At 44.2% G+C, this 23,887-nt stretch overlaps 3 protein-coding genes across 4 annotated transcripts in view; all 3 read left to right on the plus strand.

Moving 5' to 3' along the window:
• Nucleotides 1–4,752: 4,752 nt before the first annotated feature.
• Nucleotides 4,753–13,979, plus strand: LOC133001578 (serine/threonine-protein phosphatase 2A catalytic subunit beta isoform). Its single transcript, XM_061071185.1, has 8 exons — nucleotides 4,753–5,150; nucleotides 7,568–7,606; nucleotides 8,606–8,776; nucleotides 10,295–10,468; nucleotides 10,669–10,758; nucleotides 11,908–12,069; nucleotides 13,101–13,219; nucleotides 13,307–13,979. Exons 1-8 carry the CDS (start codon nucleotides 5,049–5,051, stop codon nucleotides 13,377–13,379), a joined length of 930 nt encoding a protein of 309 aa, XP_060927168.1. The 5' UTR covers nucleotides 4,753–5,048; the 3' UTR covers nucleotides 13,380–13,979.
• A 1,096-nt stretch (nucleotides 13,980–15,075) lies between these two features.
• Nucleotides 15,076–17,936, plus strand: zgc:101664 (uncharacterized protein LOC450064 homolog). Its single transcript, XM_061071627.1, has 3 exons — nucleotides 15,076–15,180; nucleotides 15,633–16,392; nucleotides 17,400–17,936. The coding sequence occupies exons 2-3, from the start codon at nucleotides 15,754–15,756 to the stop codon at nucleotides 17,601–17,603; spliced, it is 843 nt and encodes a 280-aa protein (XP_060927610.1). The 5' UTR covers nucleotides 15,076–15,180; nucleotides 15,633–15,753; the 3' UTR covers nucleotides 17,604–17,936.
• A 784-nt stretch (nucleotides 17,937–18,720) lies between these two features.
• The window catches only part of LOC133001407 (phosphatidylinositol 3-kinase regulatory subunit alpha-like), a 37,914-nt gene continuing 32,747 nt past the window's right edge, over nucleotides 18,721–23,887 (plus strand). For both annotated transcript variants that reach the window (XM_061070975.1, XM_061070974.1), the window contains exons 1-4: nucleotides 18,721–18,915; nucleotides 20,725–21,217; nucleotides 22,111–22,240; nucleotides 23,526–23,618. In XM_061070975.1, the coding sequence (XP_060926958.1) occupies nucleotides 21,026–21,217; nucleotides 22,111–22,240; nucleotides 23,526–23,618 (415 nt within the window). In that variant the 5' untranslated portion in view covers nucleotides 18,721–18,915; nucleotides 20,725–21,025. The remainder of the gene's footprint in view (nucleotides 18,916–20,724; nucleotides 21,218–22,110; nucleotides 22,241–23,525; nucleotides 23,619–23,887) is intronic.

Consider the following 23,887-nt stretch of genomic DNA (forward strand, 5'->3'; position numbering starts at 1 on the left):
TTCCTGGTGAGAGGGTCAGGCACGATGACAAACACTTTTTTATGAAGAATTTATGCTTTTAAATGTCTTATATGTTTGATTGATATGTTGGGCTGTCACTGGTATGTGGAGGTTTTCTGAGCGACACATGGAGGAAGAGAAACTGGAAACTCTGAATTAGGCAGGCGGCTAATAATTATTTTCTGAAATAATTTAGTCACAACTGTATTCCTGACTCTTCTATTACTATTAGTTTAAATTCATTTCTTTGATCAGACAAATACTTCCAAGCTCAAACATATCAATCATTAAACTATGCAAAGAGAGAAAAGGGCAGCAAGCTTCCTCTTTGTGAGTGTGAACTATAGATTAGATTAGATTAGATTTCTTTATTTTATCCACACAAATTCACTTGTTACAGCATTAAGAGAAAACAGAATTTAAGTAACAGTGCCGAAGCACAATAAAAAAGATCACAATATGTACCCTACTAAACTACACATAATGAGAGGACAGAAACAAACAACCTGCAAAACAGACATTGTGCAAAAGCAGGTACTGGGGAGAAAGTGGAATGATGTAAGTGTTATTGTAATGAAAACAAAAATATTATAAGTAATATTGCAACAGTAGTGACCATGATACAGAAAAATAATTAAAAAGTAAGAATAGGCTAGTTACACTAGTTACACTAGTTACATTAGTTACACTAGTTAGCTCTTCCAGCTTCTATATGTAAGTTGTTGCTGTCACCACACAGTGAGTTAGTATAAACAGCCGTTAACTGACCAATCAGAAGCATCAAACTTGATTCCTTCAGACGCCCACTTGTGTCTCCAGAGGTGGAAGCTACACCCGTGTTGACAGATCCTTTGTTTATATATCAGCTTGTTTTATATGTTCTATATCTAATACTCTGTTCTTATGTTGTCTTTTCAAAGTAAAGGTATGACAATCATTGCATGTGTACTTGATTGATTCTGATGAATACAAATGTTATATCAAATATCGTTTTGTCTTTGTCGTGCGAGTGAATTAAAAGTGAAGCGGCAGGAAACGGATCTTTTCAAAATAAAATAATAATGTAAATAATGTTGGTGCCTTAGTCCGACCAGGTTTCATTTCTGAGAGAAACTTCTCCACACTGATGTTTTATTTCACTTAGAAAACGTTACAACAATTAAAACTAAATAAATATTATATACAACCATTAGCTTATATACAACACCACATTCCCCTGCATCTCTGGAGCTGATGTCAGACGGAAGACAGACAAGATGGACACACAGGAGACACGTCCGAATCCATCAGCAAATTTATAAAGATATGACTCAAATATATCTCTGACTTTTTTTTAACTGGGAAGATATTTTTAACAACACACAAACAGACACGTAGCTTCACTCTATATGTAACGTTTACCAACTCAACATTTCTGTCTCTTGTGTCTCATACGAGTGTCTTTCTTCAACTGTCAACTACCTGAGTCTCTGCTGATGTCTATGAGGACTTTATTAAACTAGTACTATTATGTATAGTATATAATTAGTTATATATATTATATACTTACACTTTTAAACTGTCCATGTGTCCTCTACAGGTCATCATGTGTCCTCTACAGGTCATCATGTGTCCTCTACAGGTCCTCATGTGTCTTCTACAGGTCATCATGTGTCCTCTACAGTTCATCGTGTGTCTTCTACAGTTCATCATGTGTCCTCTACAGGTCATCATGTGTCTTCTACGGGTCATCATGTGTCCTCTACAGGTCATCATGTGTCCTCTACAGGTCATCATGTGTCCTCTACAGTTCATCATGTGTCCTCTACAGGTCATCATGTGTCCTCTACAGGTCCTCATGTGTCTTCTACAGGTCATCATGTGTCCTCTACAGTTCATCATGTGTCCTCTACAGTTCATCATGTGTCCTCTACGGTTCATCATGTGTCCTCTACAGGTCATCATGTGTCCTCTACAGTTCATCATGTGTCCTCTAGGGATCATCATGTGTCATCTACAGTTCATCGTGTGTCCTCTAGGGGTCATCATGTGTCCTCTACAGGTCATCAGGTGTCCTCTACTGGTCATCATGTGTCCGCTACAATTCATCATGTGTCCTCTACAGGTCATCATGTGTCCTCTACGGTTCATCATGTGTCCTCTACAGGTCATCATGTGTCCTCTACAGGTCATCATGTGTCCTCTACAGGTCATCATGTGTCCTGTACAGTTCATCATGTGTCCTCTACAGTTCATCATGTGTCCTCTACAGGTCATCATGTGTCCTCTACAGGTCATCATGTGTCCTCTACAGTTCATCATGTGTCCTCTACAGGTCATCATGTGTCCTCTACAGTTCATCATGTGTCCTCTACAGGTCACCATGTGTCCTCTACAGGTCATCATGTGTCCTCTACAGTTCATCATGTGTCCTCTACAGGTCACCATGTGTCCTCTAGGGATCATCATGTGTCCTCTACAGGTCATCATGTGTCCTCTACAGGTCATCATGTGTCCTGTACAGTTCATCATGTGTCCTCTACAGTTCATCATGTGTCCTCTACAGGTCATCATGTGTCCTCTACAGGTCATCATGTGTCCTCTACAGTTCATCATGTGTCCTCTACAGGTCACCATGTGTCCTCTACAGGTCATCATGTGTCCTCTACAGTTCATCATGTGTCCTCTACAGGTCACCATGTGTCCTCTAGGGATCATCATGTGTCCTCTACAGGTCATCATGTGTCCTCTACAGGTCATCATGTGTCCTCTACAGTTCATCATGTGTCCTCTAGGGATCATCATGTGTCCTCTACAGGTCATCATGTGTCCTCTACAGTTCATCATGTGTCCTCTAGGGATCATGATGTGTCCTCTACAGGTCATCATGTGTCCTCTACAGTTCATCATGTGTCCTCTACAGTTCATCATGTCTCCTCTAGGGTTAAACATGTGTCCTCTACAGGTCATCATGTGTCCTTTAGGGATCATCATGTGTCCTCTACAGGTCATCATGTGTCCTCTACAGGTCACCATGTGTCCTCTAGGGATCATCATGTGTCCTCTACAGGTCATCATGTGTCCTCTACAGGTCATCATGTGTCCTCTACAGTTCATCATGTGTCCTCTAGGGTTCATCATGTGTCCTCTACGGTTCATCATGTGTCCTCTACAGGTCATCATGTGTCCTCTACAGTTCATCATGTGTCCTCTACAGTTCATCATGTGTCCGCTACAATTCATCATGTGTCCTCTACAGGTCATCATGTGTCCTCTAGGGATCATCATGTGTCCTCTACAGGTCATCATGTGTCCTCTAGGGTTCATCATGTGTCCTCTACGGTTCATCATGTGTCCTCTACAGGTCATCATGTGTCTTCCACAGGTCATCATGTGTCCTCTACAGTTCATTATGTGTCCTCTACAGTTCATCATGTGTCCTCTACAGGTCATCATGTGTCCTCTACAGGTCATCATGTGTCCTCTACAGTTCATCATGTGTCCTCTACAGGTCATCATGTGTCCTCTACAGGTCATCATGTGTCCTCTACAGATCATGATGTGTCCTCTAGGGATCATCATGTGTCCTCTACAGTTCATCATGTGTCCTCCAGGGATCATCATGTGTCCTCTACAGGTCATCATGTGTCCTCTAGGGTTCATCATGTGTCCTCTACGGTTCATCATGTGTCCTTTACAGTTCATCATGTGTCTTCCACAGGTCATCATGTGTCCTCTACAGGTGATTATGTGTCATCTACAGTTCATCATGTGTCCTCTACAGTTCATCATGTGTCCTCTACAGGTCATAATGTGTCCTCTACAGTTCATCCTGTGTCCTCTACAGCAGGGGTTTCCAAAGTGGGGGTCGCGAGACACAGAGGCGGGGTCGCGAAATGCATTCCAAAAAGAAAATACAATTATTTATTTTTTTTATAAAAAAAGGTCATCATGTGTCTTCTACAGTTCATCATGTGTCCTCTACAGTTCATCATGTGTCCTCTACAGTTCATCATGTGTCCTCTACAGGTCATCATGTGTCCTCTACAGTTCATCATGTGTCCTCTAGAGTTCATCATGTGTCCTCTACAGGTCATCATGTGTCCTCTACAGCTCATCATGTGTCCTCTAGAGTTCATCATGTGTCCTCTACAGGTCATCATGTGTCCTCTACAGTTCATCGTGTGTCTTCTACAGTTCATCATGTGTCTTCTACAGTTCATCATGTGTCTTCTACAGGTCATCATGTGTCCTCTAGGGTTCATCATGTGTCCTCTACAGTTCATCATGTGTCTTCTACAGGTCATCATGTGTCCTCTAGGGTTCATCATGTGTCCTCTACAGTTCATCATGTGTCTTCTACAGGTCATCATGTGTCCTCTACGGTTCATCATGTGTCCTCTACAGGTCATCATGTGTCTTCCACAGGTCATCATGTGTCCTCTACAGGTCATCATGTGTCTTCCACAGGTCATCATGTGTCCTCTACAGTTCATTATGTGTCCTCTACAGGTCATCATGTGTCCTCTACAGTTCATCATGTGTCCTCTACAGTTCATCATGTGTCCTCTACAGTTCATCATGTGTCCTCTACAGGTCATCATGTGTCCTCTACAGTTCATCATGTGTCCTCTACAGTTCATCATGTGTCCTCTACAGTCTCCTGTGGTCATCCCCGCTCCTGCACACCGCCCTGCAGTCCTCTGTCTGTCCACATGTTGTCGCTGGTGCGCTGGCTGAGCGCCGCTGAAAGCCCCGGATGTTGTGGTAGCTAGCTCCCTCAGTGCTCGGCTACCCGCTGCTGCTCGCTCCGCTCCGGGGACTCTCGACCTCTCCTCCCGCCCCGGTTCACACAGGCTCTGTTCTAACGTCGGTTAATCGACTTCGCTCGTTTATCATGACAGCAGCTGACTGAAGGGCTCGTTAGGTTTCGGTCTTGTTGATTTTCCAGCCGGTTTGGCGGGACTCGATCGGGTGAACAATACGACGAGCTAAGGGCTAAAGCAGCTAGCGCCACAGGCCAGTCTGTTTTTTTCCAGGTAGCTAACACAGCTAGCCTAGCAGCTGTCATGGAAGACAAATCTTTCACTAAAGAACTCGACCAGTGGATCGAACAGCTCAACGAGTGCAAGCAGCTCTCGGAAAACCAGGTCCGGACGCTCTGCGAGAAGGTGAGTTCCTCCCCGGGGTTCGGTGCGTGTCGGCCGGCCTCGCTCTCAGCGGGGCCTGGATTGCGAAAGCGGCTCCGACTAATTCCTGGAACGAGGTTACGGCAAGGCGGCTCTTTTCGCCCTGTTTTCGATCGGTCATCCTGCGGCTCTGTGATCCACAGGCCCGCGGGCAGAGCCAGATCCACATCCATGTTCCCACCCGAGAATCCGGCTCAAGGCTCTGGCCGAGCCCCGGTACCGGTCCGGGGGAGACGGGTTATCCGCCGGCCGTCGTCTCCGAGAGGCCGAAAACTCGCCTCCTTTGCATGATTACCAGCAAGTAGCCAGAGCCCATTTTACTGCTCGTTGATGAACCAGGATCATCGCAGGACCGGGCTAGTGTTTGAATCTGCGGCTTTATTCATATTTGTGTGTTTTATGTACAAAACTCATTAATAAGTGGATGTGATGGTTCGCGCCTCGTCGCTTTCACCGGGAACGGACGCGTCGAGTCTCCGGTTCCAGGCGTTTCACCTCGGGTTGCACCGGGAAACCAGCCGGTCCGGAAGGGATGTGATCACAACACTGACACACAACCGACACAACACACAACCGACACAACACACAACCGACACAACACACAACCGACTGGGACACACAACCGACACTACACACAACCGACTGGGACACACAACACTGGACCTGCACCGACACATCACACAACCGACACATCACACAACCGACTGGGACACACAACACTGATCCTGCACCGACACATCACACAACCGACACACCACACAACCGACTGGGACACACAACACTGATCCTGCACCAACACATCACACAACCGACACACCACACAACCGACTGGGACACACAACACTGGACCTGCACCGACACACCACACAACCGACACACCACACAGCCGACTGGGACACACAACACTGGACCTGCACCGACACACCACACAACCGACTGGGACACACAACACTGGACCTGCACCGACACACCACACAACCGACTTGGACACACAACACTGGACCTGCACCGACACACCACACAACCTACTGGGACACACAACACTGGACTTGCACCGACACACCACACAACCGACTGGGACACACAACACTGATCCTGCACCGACACATCACACAACCGACACACCACACAACCGACTGGGACACACAACACTGGACCTTCATGATGGACAAAAGTCAAATCATGTGAAATCAGATGAGTCCGGATGCAGCAAACACATGGTTCCAAGTCATCTGAGATTTGTGTAGTCTAACATGGCTGGACATGTATGTTAGTGTGTGTGTGTGTGTGTGTGTGTGTGTGTGTGTGTGTGTGTGTGTCTGTATGCATGTATGTAGCATGCATTGTGTACACTCAGGGAGGACGTATAACGCACATTAGTGTTACACCTCCTACATAGGTTTTCCTGTTTGTTAAGTGTTTATCATTCTCTGCTCATCAAGTTTAAAAACACAAAGTCTCTTCACTTAACAAGAATAACATTGAAATGTAAAGTGTTAATTATCGATAATCATTTTTATATAATTTCTGTCCATAACAAAACTGGTCTTATTCAGAATGAACTGTATTTGTTGGACAATGAGAACATTGTTGAGTCAATCATTGACTCAACAAGCGATTCGTTGGAGAAGATTATTCATGATTATTGTTTCCGCTTTACCTGCAAGTGACTTATTGTCTCTGAAGAAATATGAATTAGTTGATATGGTTCAATATTGATGCTCAATACTTGTCCTGAGTCGTAAGTTCAGGACTTTAAAGTTCAGCGTGAAGAGATTCATCTACAACTTGATATGTTTGATTTAAGTTTGTTTGTTTCTCCACGAGCTGATCAACAGAAAAATTTGCATCATATTCTCCTTGTTTAAGACAAAAAAATCATTTGAAGACGTCACATTTAAAATTAAATTTCAAGGATTAAAAAAAAAAGAATCTCGAGTGAATAATCAACCAACGATAAAACGTGTTGGAACAGAAGCAGATTTGGAATTTGCAGTCGCCTATTGAAGCCTTTTAATAAATTAAATTAATGCGACGCGTGGTTTGAACGAGCGTTGATGGATTTTTCCCAGAGGCCGAAACTTAAAAAAGTCGTATTTCTTATTTAGTAAATTAAAAAAATATCTAATCAAGTTTGAGTTTCTTCCACTGATGCAGCCGTAGCAGTTTCAGATGATTCTTCTGATTAACTGGAATGTGACGAAGTGACTCACTCATCATAACCTGAATACAAGATCATTTTATATTTATGAGGTTTTTTGCTTTGCGTGTGTTTGAAGAGTTTTATTCGACCTCACGACTTCTCACTTTAGTTTTACATAAAAGTTTTAAAAAGATCATCTAGTAATGAATGTGTGTGTGTGTGTGTGTGTGTGTGTGTGTGTGTGTCTTCTCTGCAGGCCAAGGAGATCCTGACCAAGGAGTCCAACGTGCAGGAGGTGAGATTCACACACGAACCACAGAGAAATGGAAACCTGATAAAATATATAAAATATAGTTTTATAGGAATTAATTTGCCGAAACAACAAAAGAAGCACAAACTCGTTCACCAGCAGAGAAACAACAACAGCAGAAAATAAACTAGAACATTTATTTCTCCTGGTGAAAGTTCCTCTGAATCTCACTGCTCCTGTTGAGTGTTGAGAGCCTCCGCTGTCTGAACAATAACACAACTTGTTCACACTGAAAGCTGCGTGAGCCTCAAGTGTACACAAAGACACACACACTCACACAAAGACACTTCTAAATACCATCTACAGGGTTCGTACGGTCATGGAAAACCTGGAAAAGTCACGGAATTTTAAAATGTGTTTTTCGAAAATCGATCGATTAAGACAATTTTAATAGAATGCCCATCCCTAGTTCATTTACGCTGAGTTTTAAATAATTCATATTCATATTCATACTTGGGTTTGTGTCATTTAAGGTATACTGTCTGCTTTGGAATTTTCAATGTTAGTTTGAATACTACATTTTGGAACTTTTTCGCGCAGACACCGAGATTTCACAACACGTTCAGTCATGGAAATTTGGTTTAAAGTTATTGAAAAGTCATGGAAATCCATTGGTCAAAATGTGTATGAACCCTGCATCTAACTGAAATATCCATGTCCAGATACCATGGAATTCCTCGAAAAAACAAAACTATTAATCCCATTCACTTAACCAGCCTCCTTTCTATCAAATATTTGAACATACAAAATAAACGGGGCCTTTGTCTCCTTCAAGTAATTTATAAAAGAAAAGACTGAACCTTGTGAAACGGAAACAGTCAGAAATACGGATCAGTCCGAAGTAGCTTTGGAGAAACGGAGTACGGGGACCTTTGAGCTCAGAAGAGTTTTCCTTCACCAGAAGCTTCATCTCCGGAGAAACGGTGAACAGGTCGGTGTTAAGTGTGATCACTAACGATGCCCCCCCCCCCCCCCCCCCCCCAGGTGCGATGCCCGGTGACGGTGTGTGGCGATGTCCACGGTCAGTTCCACGACCTGATGGAGCTGTTTAAGATCGGAGGCAAGTCTCCCGACACCAACTACCTGTTCATGGGAGACTACGTGGATAGAGGCTACTACTCCGTGGAGACGGTCACGCTGCTCGTCACGTTAAAGGTAAGCCCCGCCCCCCCAGTGGATGATGCTTTCAGGGCGTCTCTGTATTATACAGTTTCGTTTTTTCTCTCCTTCCTTTTTGTGTCAGTGATCGTGTTGCTCTCTGAACTAGAAACTGTTTGTGCTGCTCGGATCTCAACCAACAGTCGAGTGATCGGGCGTAACAACCCAAAACAACACTGTTGTTATTATACAAATCAATCAATATTAATAACTCTAAACATAAATGTACAGACCTACAGATTATAGCACAGACATCAGCAGCGAGGGAAACCGCCCTTGTTTTTGCAGGTTCACCCACATTCCCCAAAACTGCATTTAGCCATTTATTTAAAGAGTGTGAACAGATCTTTACTGATGAAGGGCTGAACCCGTCATGTGTACGTGGGTTCTTTTCAGTTTTAGAGATAAAGGAACCAGTGGGGATGAAGCCTGAAGCTCCGGTCGTCACAGGACAAACTGCTGCTGGTCTTATTTCTGAATTTAGAATATTGCAGCAGCACGTTCAGATGTTGGTTCTCAGTGGGTTCCTGCTCTCGATGGACATTTTGTTTTATCAAGACCGAGCCGATCAGCAGGACGCTGAACCTGCATCTGTGTATCTGAAAATAATCCAAATTGAATTTGCTCAGACGGAGTAAAGTCGGCTTCAGAATTCAACTCCTGTAAAGTTCTTCTTACGTTTTATTGCTTCATAAACGTGTCGTTAAAACCCAGCGCAGCAATCTGTCAGCTGACAGTACAGAGGAGCAGGAAGCTGATAATCCTCCCATACACAGATACACTTATGTATTTTGTCTTTTATTATGATCCTTACAGATCAATAAAGTTGTTCCATTCAATTTGTCCCATTAAATCACTGCTGAGGAATGTTCCGGCCTCAGTGTTTGACTTGTCATCGTTCTTGTAAATAAAAATCCAGTTGAGTTTAGTTCCGGGTCCAGAGTTGATGAAACAGTGAGTAGAGGCAGCTGTGGACGAGGAGCAGGGCGGTCGACCTCCCTCCAGAAGGTCGGCGGTTCGATCCCTGTCCTTCTCCATCTGCATGCAGAAGTGTCCTCGGGCAAGATACTGAACCCGAATGTCCCCTCGTAGTTATCGGAAGTTTCTATTTCAGCTAAATGAGGTTTCACTTAGTGCTTTGTTTGGTTGCTGAGATTAGAAACTGGAGGATTCAACCAATCAAATGTTCAGAACTAAACTCCTGGAAGTTAAAGTAGATCCGTGTCCCTGTGGAAACGTAGAGTTCCTCCAAAGGTTCCTAGCTCCGGCACAGTGAAGTAACAGCAGCAGTGTGTTTTTAAAAGTGTACATATATATTTTATATATACTAATGTATAAAATACTAAATAAATAAATTAACCCAATAAAATACAGCATCAGCACCAGATCAATGGTAATAATATTAAACCTAATTAATGGGTTTGGGCTTTTTTAATCGTCTGTTTCTGGTCAAAATGTAAATAATTTGTCGTTCCTGATTTGTATTGTTTTCTTTCCTCCTGTGTCGTCATGAAGGTTCGTTTCCAGGAGCGAATCACCATCCTGCGAGGGAACCACGAGTCGCGGCAGATCACGCAGGTCTACGGCTTCTACGATGAGTGTCTGAGGAAGTACGGCAACGCTAACGTGTGGAAGTACTTCACCGACCTGTTCGACTACCTGCCGCTCACTGCGCTGGTCGATGGACAGGTAATCATGACTTCAGCTTGTTTCTGTATTGCCATGTATTTCCTCTCAGACAGGAGGTTCCACGGTGTGAGGTCACGGCTGAATGCTACATCCTGAATCTGAGTAACGATCTTGATGAAATCTCGTCTGAGACGCAGACGACTGGACGATGAAAGAAAACGCCAGCAGATGAATGTTGATTTCTTGTGATTTTGTTTCAGATCTTCTGTCTCCACGGAGGTTTGTCTCCGTCCATAGACACTCTGGATCACATACGAGCTCTGGACCGCCTGCAGGAAGTCCCACATGAGGTACACACTCCGAGCCTCTGCTTCCTGCTCAAACAGGAAACTGAGTTTTGTTATCGTGCGTTTGTTGGAGACTGTTTTCAGCATCTGAATAATCCACACGCACGTTAAAGACCTTCAGCGTTGAACATCACTGGGTTTATGTTTTGTTCTTGTGCCTTTTTATCCTAGTTACCAAATATTATATCAAGTGCATATGTGGAGCCATATAGACCGTCTGCTGCTGATCACCGGCCGGCTGGTTCACGTCCAAACAGACTTAAATAGAAACAGGATGTATATTTTTAAACGTATATAACAAATACAATTGTAAAAAGACTAGAGATGATCTGATACCATTTTCTCTTCCTGATAGAGAATCAATCTGATATCATTTCATTTACAAACACGTTTGTTAACGGCTGCAGTTCGTCCTTCGTCTCCTCAAATGCTTCGAGATCGTTAGTTTCTCCTCTCCAAACTGAGGGATTCATACGCTGCATGACGCAGTCTTACTTAAACTTCATATATCTGACATGTGAGCTAGCTCTTGCTAACGGTTCTCTACAGGAAATCACTTCCTCTTCTTCGCTGCTCTAAAAACAACACTTCCCAGTGGCAGCACAGTAGGGCTGGGAAATATGGCCTCAAACAAATATGGCGATACACAATATATATCTCGATACTTTGAAATCTCCTTAAATCACTGTGCAAATGTTAAATTCATAAAGTCCACAGGAAGTGGCGGAGCTAGCGGACGTTAGCTTTTCCAACGGCCCCTGAATGCACCTCGTCGGAAGTGGCCATCGGTGTCGATGACCTCGTTTCATGTTCGATGTTCAGTCTGATCACAGAGCAGCTGAGGATCATAGAGGAAACTGTGGTTTCACTGCTCGGTTCTACTGGTTCACTGACACCCGCTGCATCACGTCAACACAACACACACACACACAAGCTGCTCACACACACACGAGCTGCTCACACACACACACACACACACGAGCTGCTCACACACACACACACACACACGAGCTGCACACACAACACACGAGCCGCACACGTTCATCATTTGTCAACTGATTAGTTCGGACGAGTATGAACAATCTGTCAATAACCGTCTGTGAACACGTGCCACCGTCTGACCCGTCTTTCCTCTGCTGGCTCCTCCCTCAGGGTCCGATGTGTGACCTGCTGTGGTCGGACCCCGACGACCGCGGTGGGTGGGGCATCTCCCCCCGAGGGGCCGGCTACACCTTTGGACAGGACATCTCTGAAACCTTCAACCACGCCAACGGCCTCACCCTGGTGTCCCGTGCCCATCAGCTGGTCATGGAGGTAACACACACACACACACACACACACACACACACACTGGGCTAACTGCTCAGAGACCGTCTGACCAAACTCAATAAAACAAACCAAATGGTGAAATTGAGAAGATTGAGAAGCAAACTGATATTAAATGAACTTTTCTCCAGATGTGACTTTGTGCTTCACACGCAGGACAAAGCTGTTTGTATCGTTACAGCAACTTTTGAATTAATTAATTTCTTATAAAATGAACTGAAGATGGAATTTACCTTCAGGTCCTTTGAGATTTGTTACACACGACTCAAACTCATGTTTTCTTTTTTAAACATTTTTGGTAAATGCCCAGTTGTGACGAAGCTACAGTCGGAGAATTTGTCGTCTTTGAGACTTAATGTACAAATGACAAATGACCTGAGAAGCTTTTCTCTGGACGCAGTCGAGAACAGATGGAAACGCACTCGTATCTGAAGCGTGAGGCTCAGTGTGTTTTAGTGAAGTCGGAACAGACGCTCAGGCACAAGTGGACTGAAGGACCCAGAAAAATCAGTGTCTCCATGGTAACATGATGGAGGCACGAGGGGGAAGTTCTGCTCCGTCGCTATTTCTGGAGAAGCTTCACTCCGGGTCCGGATTCTGTCAGAGGAGATTCAGCTGCAGAGCCGGAGAGAATCTTTACACCTGAAGGGAAACACACAGCGTCAGACCCTCTGGAAACAGACGGGGGTTATGGGTTATGGGTTATGGGTTATGGATGATGGATGATGGATGATAGATGATGGATGATGGATGATGGATGATGGATGATAGATGATGGATGATGGATGATGGATATTTGGTGCTTTATTAATCCCAACCTGGGAATGATTGACGGGTTGAGACTCAGCTGATATCTCAAGTCTGTATTCAGGAGATTTCTTAACCTTTTCACCAGTTTTCACTTGAACTCAAAGATGAATGGATTATATTTCAGAGGTCAAAGGTCACAGTGACCTCTGCACATGTTTGTGGAGACAAACAACCACAGGACGTTAATTCAAGTGGTTTGTTTGTGACAGGGCTACAACTGGGGTCACGATAAGAACGTGGTGACCATCTTCAGTGCTCCCAACTACTGCTACCGCTGTGGAAACCAGGCGGCCATCATGGAGCTGGATGACACTCTGAAATACTCTTTGTAAGTAACGTTCGTGACCACGTGTTAATCCCAAACTTTGATCAATCTGTGACCTCATCAATAACTGAACCCTCTCTGCCTCCTCAGCCTTCAGTTTGACCCCGCCCCCCGTCGTGGCGAGCCCCACGTGACCAGACGCACTCCTGACTACTTCCTGTGAATGTCCAAAGCCGTCCCTGTCAATCATCCACAAAGCTCCACCCCCTCCCCCCCACCCCCTCATTTTGGATGGAAAGATATTAATGATGATACTGTACCAGGGAGAGTAGAAACAAACGATTGGCTGACGAATCCAGGTTTTAACAGAGAGAAACGTAACGAGCGGCGCCCTCTACAGTCGTGTCTTCAGTATGCTGTCATTAGAAACAACACGTTCAATCTACTTTCTTCTTTTGTTTCTTACATGTTTGAAAACGAGATAATAAAACTACCAACGTGGACCAAATGTGCCATATTCTGATCCTTCTACCACAACGCGCAGGCTTCTTTTCTTTTCTGTTTGTTCTTCTGTTTGTTTCTGTTGCTTTTCTTTAGCCCCGCCCTCACCTCATCACATCACATGGCATCAACAGTTTGTGCTTCTTTCTGTTGCGAGATCATTTTAAAAAAGGTGGAGAGAAAAAGACAAGTTTGCTTCAAGTAGTACAGCTGTGAGTTTTAGCTGTCCAGGCTGCAGCCGGTCGTCATCTCAGCAAGTATATTACTGTAATTTGAATAAAGACAACAGACGTATGAAATAAAATGTCCTATTGACAAACTACTGAGCTGCGTCAGTGTCGTTTCTTCAGGTTTTGAGATGTTTCCAGAAACAAACCTGAGAAGAAGAAGCAGCAGATGGACCAGACTCAACAGGAAAAGTTCCAGAACATTTCAGGAACTTGTGCAGACGTCAGGTCTCAAATCAATGTGGATTTTGGAACAGATGTTAGTTTTGTACATTTGAAGCCTTCAGAAGGTATTTAAATAAGTTAAATGTTTTACTTTGCATCATGCACATATATTATAAACATTTTACCTGTGTAATGACAGTTCGCTGAGTTTCTGTTTCATCGCTCACTCAAATAAAAACCTGAGGCTGGAATCCCTCAAGTTTCAGCAACTGGTTTCATCCTGGAACAAACATTCAAACTGGAAACGAATCTTATGTGAAAACAGAACTTCCTGTAACTTGTTCACTGTTCTTCAGGCCTGTTGCTAAAAGTGAAGCTTGTCCCACACGTGTCCACAAGGTGGTGCTGTTTGACACCAGCCATCAGAGCCAGTGGCTGTTGAACAAAATGGAGGACACGACGAACAGGGTTGAATCAGCCAATGAGTTAATTCAAGGACGATTGTCTCTGTTATATAGTTATATATTTTAATATTTAGCACCGACAACAAAACAGAGAAGAAACGTGTGTTTGACATTTTTCAGAGAATTTTATTCTTGATAAAACTCAACAATCGCAAAAATGGAAGTATGGACAAACTTCATCAGTTCAGAAAACTTCAGAATAAGCTTTAAAGTAATCCTGCGCTTGATTTATTCTTACAGACCCAAGAAAGAAAGTCTGAATAAATAAATGTGACCAACAGTACATTACAATCAGTAATAATCAGTCACGTGTGTAACCCTAACCCTGTCTTTATAAGGATTGTAAAATACTGTTGGTCACATTTATTTATTCGGACTTTCTTTAAATATATAAATATATATATATATATATATATATATGATGAATGTATGGAAACTAGGAGCAGAAATATGAAGTTTTTGAACAGGTCTCACATGTTACCTGAACTATCGCGAGAGCTTCCGGGATTTGGTGAACAACAAACCGCTTCCGTGTTAGCCGCCTAGCAGGCTAACTGTAAGCTAACTGAAGGCTAACTGTAAGCTAACTGAAGGCTAACTGTAAGCTAACTGCAGGCTAACTGTAAGCTAGCTGCAGGCTAACGACCCGGCGGACCTCGGGTCTCAGGTTCGTGTTTTTGATGTTTAATTCCAGTTGAGATCCTGAGTTCTGTCTCTGACCGGAAACCACATCTCGTCTGTTTGTTAGCTGTGTGTAGCTCCTCAGCTAACTAGCTCCTCAGCTAACTAGCTCCAGAAGCTACAAACATTAGCTTCCCTGTGAGAGAGGACCCTGGAGATCATGTTTCATTTCACTGCTTCTGACTCGAATTAAACTGGAACAGAGGCTGAAACCTGCTGTGGATTTTATTTTATTATATGGCTTTTATATCACAAGTCATTATATCATCTCTAAACTCTCCACATTGTTTGATTTGACTGTATATGAAGTCCATCAGTGACTGTATATAAAAACAATCAGTGACTGTATATAAAGATGATGACATCTATAAATGAAATGTGATTGTTGAAATTATAGATATGTTGTATCTGAAAATTAATGTGTTTCCTCCTCCACAGTTTAACGGCTGCACGTCAGAGCTGATACCATGAGGATGAGGATGAGGATGAAGATGATGATTTAGATGAAGATGAAGATGAAGATGAAGACCGGGCTTCAGTCTGTCCTCTGACTGCCTGGATGGAGGATGTGGTTCTTCACTATCAGTCTGGATCCGTGGAGGAGCTCAGCTCTCTGCTCCAGAGGACAGAGAAGCTTCTGGAGAGTTTCCCCTGTCGGCCTCCTCCGCTCTTCAGGCCCTGGTTCCCCTCGGACCCCTCGGACCCCCGGCCCCCCATCAGACCGGCCAAGCCCCCTCCTGTCATCACCTGCGCAGCTGGTTCTCTGGGGTCCGACCGCAGGCCGTGGCACACAACAGGAAACCAACCACAGAAGACTCAGTGCTCTGGCTTTGTTTCTAAAGATCAACACAATCACCCAACTCCAGAGACGACAGGAAGTCCAGCTGAAGAGTCGCCGAGAGGAGACGCCGTCCTCTGCCTCTCAGAAACTCCGAATCATCTCCAACCAGAGAGAGGGGTCGCCGGACTGTCGCCCCAGAAGCTGCCACCGGGGGACAGACATGGCGTCCCTGTGTCAGGCGCCGCGGTGCAACGCTCCTGGAGCGTGTTCACACGGCGAGGAGTCTCTCCACAGAGCCGCCACTCGCTGTCCAAAGCGTTTGACCACATGGTGTCTGTCCACAGGCTCCACCTCCGCCAGAGAGCCAAGTGGGTGATCCGAGGGGAGAACTGTGGGTCGGGCCGGGACCTCGAGCAGGTCAGCACAACACAGAACCAAGGAATAGAATCATCTACAGCAGCTGAGCGTGAATTATTGATCCTATGATTAAATATTGAGCAGCTTATGGATCAGATGTAAACACCCAGCCCGGCGGAGGCTGGTGACACGTGTGTGGTCGCTAACCAGTTCTGCACATTCCACATGGACTGGAGGATGGCGCCAGATGAACGGTTCTGTTTTGTTTGTAAAGCTTGTCAGTCAGACCCCTGTCAGCCTCATGGTGGCGCTAGAACAGACGTCTCACTCACTTGTTGTCCCAGCTTCTTCTCTGGTGCCCCTGGCGTCCCGGTGAGGGTCTCCCTCAGGGGACCATGACCCTGAGCTTCATCACCTGTAGAACCGACTCAGCATCAAGTTTAATTCACTGAAGATGATTCTGCTTCTGTTTGATGATTTGATGATTTTCACACGACAGAAAAAACTATTCTTGATCAAATAATCTGTAGATGAATAACTAATGAAGCCGATCAGAAGTATCGCTCCTGTTTCTGTTTTGTGTAAAGTTTCATTCCAACGACCAGAGGGGTAAAGTAACGGATTACATTTACTCACGTTACTGTAATTGAGTCGTTTTTTTGTGTACTTGTGTAATTTTTGGAGTAGTTTTTGAAATGGGTAATTTAACTTTTCCTTAAGTAGATTTTGACTATTTTACTTCACTACATTGGAAATTACATCCGTTACTGAGTAACTAAGTAACTTTTACTTAAAGTACATTTGAAATGAACTACTTTTTACATTTGAGTAGATTTTTAGATGAGTACTTTTACTTGTACTTAAGTCAAATTTCATCAAAGTAAAGGTACTTTTACTTGAGTACAATATTTCAGTACTTTTTACACCTCTGCCAACTACAAAAAGGTTTAGGTTTATTTTCTGTGGCTGAACGTCAGGAAGTGAACTTTAGTTTTATCTAGTGAATAATAAATCGGATTTTCTTTCCTTCATCTGTTAAACCTGCGTCTTTGCCCCCCCCCCTGCAGGTGTGGCGGGCTCTGAGCCGCTGCGTGCGGAGTGGCGAGCTGCCGACGTGCAACGCCAACATCCAGAGGGAGCGGGCGGAGCTCTGGGTGTTCTGCGACGTGCTGTGCTCCGAGCAGGTGGGACGTCTCCTGAAGGACGAGCTGCAGCTGTCCGGGACGATCCGTCTGTCCGTCCACCGGAGGGGACACGTCTTCAGCTTGTAGAACAACCAGCAGCACACGCCAGGTTTTAACAGTGAAAACACGTGAATGTAAAAGTCACGATGTTAACGTGGCGCCCGAGGTTCTTCTCCATGTTTGCTTGATGATGATTGATCGATGGGAAACCTGCATCCGGTGTTTACTGGTTACTCTGGGAAGGAACTCTACTACAAGATCCACTCTTTTTAACTCTTTAACTCTTGTCTTTGTCTGTGTGTCTCTCTTCTGCTTTGAGACGTCTTCGTGGGACGGACTCTGAGTTCTCAGGACAACTTGTACTGACGTTTTTATGAGAATTTTTACTTGATGAATAAAACGAAAATGAATTAAACCACAGACACGTGGAATCCAGCTGATTGTGTATTTGAATTCACCGGAGAACAGGAACTCTGTCGTCACGCTCTGTTGTAAATAAAGGTTTGATATTTGTAATGAAGCGCCTGTGGTGGTGGTGGTGGGGGGGGGGTTGTACAGTGGTGCGTGTGATGTGCAGTTTGTTCTGGAAAAGCAGCAGCTGGAGTCACATGACACAGACACACACAGACACACACACAGACACACACACACACAGACACACACACACACACACGGCCATTTTACAACAGTGATGCTCGTTTGAGGACAGCATGAATACAGTACACCCCCATCACACACACACACACAACCACACTCAGACTCTGTTGCCATGGTACTGCATTGAAATGTAGGTTAGCGGATGTGACGTCAGTGCCCTGCCCCCCCGGCGGTTTAATCTCTTAAATCCACGTTATCGCTTCGATTGAACGACGCAAAAACAATAAAACGTGTGAAAGTTGAATATTTTCACTTTGACGATGACGTTTTCGTCTGAAATGAGCGTCACGTGGTCTGTGCTGCTGTGGAATCCACATTCATTTAACAGCGCCTTATAGGGCTTTTATTTTGAAAGGTACCCGGAACTTGTCAATTGCACTGGTTTATGCTGTTATATAATAAACATTGTAAAATAAAATATGTCAACATAGAGGAAACATTAGATTAAAAACATAGTTGTCTTAATAGTATTCTTGTTTAGGTCAAAAGTGGACCGTTACTTCGAGTGGTGTTTTATTTTGACAGTTGCCAGCGGAAGTGTGGCTGAAGTCGCTAGCTCCTCTCGCCGCTAACACACATCTGACCCACGAGTCTTCTGCGCGCAGATAATCGATCGATCGTCGATTAATCGCCCGAGGATCGGTTCGTGCGAGCAGCCGGACGCGGTGCGGGCTCGTGGACCCGTGATGGCGCCGCTGGTTTCCTGCGCTGGTCCAGTTTCCTGCTGACTCACCGGGACAGGGTGAGCTAACAGGCTACATGCTAACAGGCTAAGCTAGCGCTGGAGGATTCTGGGCTTTATGTATTTGTCATATGATTCTGATCCAAACTTCATGTTGGACGTGGAGATGGCGCTGGTTCTGTTTGATGACGTGACCCGGAAACGCACATTCACCCCCCCCCCCCCCCAGCCCTGATCGAATGTCATATTCATATCTGTTCATTTAAAACAAATCCAGTTAAAACTTGACACGTTGTGTGTTTGTCAATGTTTGAACCTTTTGAAAATCAGTGTCGATCATAACATGTCTCAGTTTCACACATGTTTTCATCTTTGTCCATTTATTCTGAAATCCTTTAGATTCTGTTGAATTACGTTGTTAAAGTCGCTCTGTCAACATGTTGAATTATCGATATTGTTTATTCTGACGATCTATTGTTATAATTAATTGACCAATCCAAGTTATTATGGATTAAGTGGTAATTAATCATTGTTAGTAGCAGCTCTATAACTTCAACTCATTATCTCTGTTTATTATTCTGTAGTTATTTCTGATGAGTTCTGAAGCGAACACATAATCTCAACAAGTCTGAATCTACTGATACTTATATTCATATTTCAAAATATGTCAAAAGTTGTGAAGTTAGTTAGATTTTTGGATTTACTGCTTTTCTCTGATCTGTCCTCTGAGATAAATGTGAAAAGCTGCTGGTTTGAACAAATCTATCAATCTATAGAAAGTAAATGTAACTGGATTGAATAAGTTATCAAATCTTGGATGTTCGAACATATGAAGAAAATTAACGACGCTGTCAGAAGTCGTTTCACATTTAACAGATCACATGATCGATTAATAATTCAAATGAGCTGATCAGTTGATATAGAAAATAATCGTTTGTTTCAGCTCAAGAACAAAGAATTGAACATGTCGTCTTGGACTCAAATTATAAATATAAACATGTCATATGAACGTGTAATAGAGTCATTCTCCAAAACCACTTTATTAAGGGTGGATGTAGTGGGAGTGTAAACCAAAGGAAAGTGTGTGTGTGTGTGTGTGTGTGTGTGTGTGTGTGTCCATGTCAGCTCAGTTCAACAGATTAAACAATCCATATCCGTTCCGGTCAACATACAAATATATGTTGACTTTAAAAATTGAAAAGAAGACGATATTTAATGCAAGTGATAAATAATATAGTAAAATAATAACGGGATTAAATGTGTTCATTTGAAAAAATGGCATGAGATGTGTGATGTGTTATGAGAGCCAGTGTCTATCAGTGTTAAAGTCTCGACCTTCCATGTAAAGTGTCTTGAGATCATGTATTTTATGATTTGGATCTAAACAAATACAGTTTAATTGAATGTGATCTGAAACAAACCCCACTGAGGATTCACATCATGAATGAATGAATGAATTGAGAAGCGTCTCAGTGTGGATCAGCAGCTCCAGGGAGGAAACCGAGGTGTGATGACATCACCTGGTTTGTACAGAGACAGGAAACCAGCGTCTCCTGATCCCAGCGTTGACCTGGCGCTCCACGGAACTGACCAGCCCCTCAGGTTCATGTTGAGTTGCTGTTTAATCTGTAAATCCTGTATTTAACTCCGTAGAGAACAGACTTCCAATGCAAGGATCCATTTCCATCAGAACATCTGTGTATTTGTTTCCATCCGCTCAGGCAGATAGACCATGACTCAGGTCTGGTTCCAGTTCAGACCGGCTGTGAACATCCGTCCTCACAGATCCGATAACCAGTGTTCAGCTTTCAGTTCATGTGTTTGGTTTGTTGCTCGTGTTAAAGCTCCGCCCTGCCTCTTGTCTCGCAGGTGGATCCGCCTCCTCGCCAGATGTGGCCACTACCTCTGCTCAGACTCCTGTTCATGAACGGCGAGGATGCGTTGACTGAGCGGCTGTGGCTCGGCCGGGGGGGATGACAGGACTCTAGCAGACATGGAGACCGGGGAGACGAGACGCACACGCGGCTGATGACACCATTTTTACAAAGTCTAGATTTTCCATCGCTTTAGTTTCCCTCAGGCTGAGAGTAAACGCTATTTTTTTTTATATTTTTTTATTCAGAGCTAGTTTTGTTATTTTTTCCAAAGCCATCCGCACTCAGACGGCAGGATGAGCTCGGAGGGTTTTCAGTACCGAGCGCTGTACGACTACAAGAAGGAGCGTGAGGAGGACATCGACCTGCACGTGGGCGACATGCTGCTGGTCAGCAAGGGGGCGCTGCTCGCCCTCGGCTGCAGAGACGGAGCCGAGGAGCGGCCCTCTGAGATGGGATGGCTGCCGGGCTTCAACGAGACCACTCAGGTTCGATCCCGCTCTGTTCAGTTCGTTAGACATGTAGCTGTGAACCAAGAACAGGCAAAGAGCCGATACTTCAAATCAATAAAAAATCAAGTTTCCATTTTTTCTGTAAACAAAAGGACAGGGGGAGGGGCAGCAATCAAAACATCAACAAACCAAACTACACTTTCCCTTTGACAAAAGGAAAATCAAAGTGCTTTCTGCATTCTGTGGTTTTCAAAGTGAGGATCCATGTCCACCACAGTTCATTCAAACTGAGGAAGTTAGCATCTCGACATGTTCTCGTGTGAGGGCAGATGTTCATCAGGATAACACCAGCTTTTAAACTCCTTATAAAGAAGTTAAAAAAGTCTATATTCAAACTATATCTCTGTAATGGATTCTAGAATCCTGCACACAGGTATCAAGGTACAACTCCGTATAGCAAGCTAGCTAACAGGCTAATCTTCCCGAGACACGTTGGACATCGTCTCGGTTCCGATGTCCAACGTGTCTCCTCTCAGATCCTCGTGTCCTGATCCATGAGAACAGGTCGTCTTACACATAGTAGTTTTTTTCCGGGCTGTGTTGAGGGTGAAATTCAACCTTACTTTGGACTTCCTGGTTCGCGATGTCGTTGCTACGGACGCCGCCATTGGTCTAAGTTTAGTCGCTATTGCACATGCGCGGCTCTCAGAGATAGGAAGGGAGCGAGATGTCTCACTCCTCAGCTACTTCCATCAGCCGGTAAAACAACGTTTAGTTCAGCTGCACGAACAAAACACGCACTATAACGTCACCAACGAATCATCGACTATTCAATTCGTCAGCAACTGTTATTGTTATTGTTTTTATCGACTGTGTTGATTGATCGTGAACCCCCCCGGTCTCTAACTGGTCTCTCCCTCGACCTCTAGGAAAAAGGCGACTTCCCAGGTACATACGTGGAGTTTTTCGGTAGAAAGAGGATGTCCCCACCCACACCGAAGCCCCGCCCACAGAGACCGCCATCTGCAGCGTCGCTGAGGACGGACTCAGAGTCTGAGGGTGAGTCAAGCTCCGCCTCCACCTGTGTCTCTGTGATCCACTCCCCCGACCCCCTGCTGGACGTTTGGTCGCTGGAATTAGACAAACGTAGAAGCAGCTTCCTTTACGCTTGTGAAATCCACATATGTCATTTCTCTGGTGTTGTATATCGTTGGTAGTTTTTTGGTTATTGGGAGATGGGCGTCTGAAATACTTGACTTGACCTGCTGGCTTTCTGCCTGACCTCGGACTTATGAAGGAAAATGGAGGGAGAGAGAGAGAGAGAGGGAGAGAGAGACATGGATTTCATTTTGTCCATTTAAGCTTCATGTTGAGCCTGAAACCAGCTCAGTGTGACTCACACTTCAATTTCCTTCAGCTGCTTCCTCGTCAGGAGCTCTCACACACACACACACACACACACACACACACACACACACACACACACACACACACACACTCACACACTCACACACTCACACACACACACACACACACACACACACTCACACTCACACACACACTGTCAGGGGTGACACTTTTGTTGGTGTTACATAGTCTTTAACTCAATTCCTGGAGATTTACACAAACATTAACCAGCGACTCAAACATCAGCTTTTTAGTAAATGGTGGTTTTGTCTCCAGTTGGACAAACTGTCCCCAGTGAAGCGTCCTCAGGTTTCTCATTGGACAGAAACATGGAGTCAAGTAAGATGCACTTTATTCTTCATGTGCAGCCTGAACTGAAACCACGAGATGGAAAACACATTAAACACAACCTCAGAACAGCATGTGGACATTAAAAGCTTTGAGTTTACACACACACACACACACACACACACACACACACACACACACACACACACAGCTGGTGTTTAATCAGGGTTGTGGTTGCTGACTGAACAGTGTGCTGCTGCCACCAGCCTTTACCAGAGAATACTGTGTGTGTGTGTGTGTGTTTCTGTTACTAAGCAACCAACTGCAGAGGACACAATCTACTTCCTGTTTGCATCACATGACCAGCGACTTGTGTTAAAGATTAAAAAACACTTAACAGATCCAGACTTTAAGTTTAGTTTCTGTGAGATTTTTTTATAGTTTATTTCAGCTTTAGTTGTTTTTTCTGTCAGTTTTGGCGAAAGCTTTAAATACTACATTACCCATGAGCCTCAGCGGCTGTTGCTGGCGTGAAGTCGGCCCGAGACTCAGGAAGTTTGATCTTAAACAACAGAATTATCCTCTTTGATTGGATGTTTGTGTGTGAAATGCATCCTGGGAGTTGTAGTTGACAGTTTTCTCTCTCCAGGCTTCGTGTTGCCCGACCTCCCGGAGCAGTTTGGCCCCCCCGACACAGTGCCCCCCCTCCTGGGCAGACTGATGGAGGCCGTCGAGACCAAAGGTACCAGAGTCACACATGTAATGTGTTTTTAATTTGTTCGTAGTTCTTGCTACTTTTTAAAAGAGCCCGATATGGATTTTTGGAGCCGATGTCGATATTGCAGAGTAAAGAAATGTCCCGACTAGAGGCTTTAAGATGTTATTATCAAACAAGGGAATGTGAATGAGTTCTGATATTTATACACAGTTAAATAATTAATTTTATTATAAACAACAATAAATGAAAATAATCACTACTGCAACAAAATATATAGAACTTGAATACCTTTT

This window comes from Limanda limanda, chromosome 5 (genome assembly GCF_963576545.1).
Source record: "Limanda limanda chromosome 5, fLimLim1.1, whole genome shotgun sequence".
Taxonomy (NCBI): domain Eukaryota; kingdom Metazoa; phylum Chordata; class Actinopteri; order Pleuronectiformes; family Pleuronectidae; genus Limanda; species Limanda limanda.

What these genes read in the sequence shown, in the direction of transcription:
- zgc:101664 (XM_061071627.1), top strand. Translation starts at nt 15,754, where the DNA reads ATGGAGGATGTGGTTCTTCACTATCAGTCTGGATCCGTGGAGGAGCTC. An exon ending in CGGGCCGGGACCTCGAGCAG is followed by an intron (nt 16,393 to 17,399) that starts GTCAGCACAACA and finishes CCCCCCCTGCAG; the next exon opens with GTGTGGCGGGCTCTGAGCCG.
- LOC133001578 (XM_061071185.1), top strand. Translation starts at nt 5,049, where the DNA reads ATGGAAGACAAATCTTTCACTAAAGAACTCGACCAGTGGATCGAACAG. An exon ending in AGGAGTCCAACGTGCAGGAG is followed by an intron (nt 7,607 to 8,605) that starts GTGAGATTCACA and finishes CCCCCCCCCCAG; the next exon opens with GTGCGATGCCCGGTGACGGT. An exon ending in TGCAGGAAGTCCCACATGAG is followed by an intron (nt 10,759 to 11,907) that starts GTACACACTCCG and finishes CTCCTCCCTCAG; the next exon opens with GGTCCGATGTGTGACCTGCT.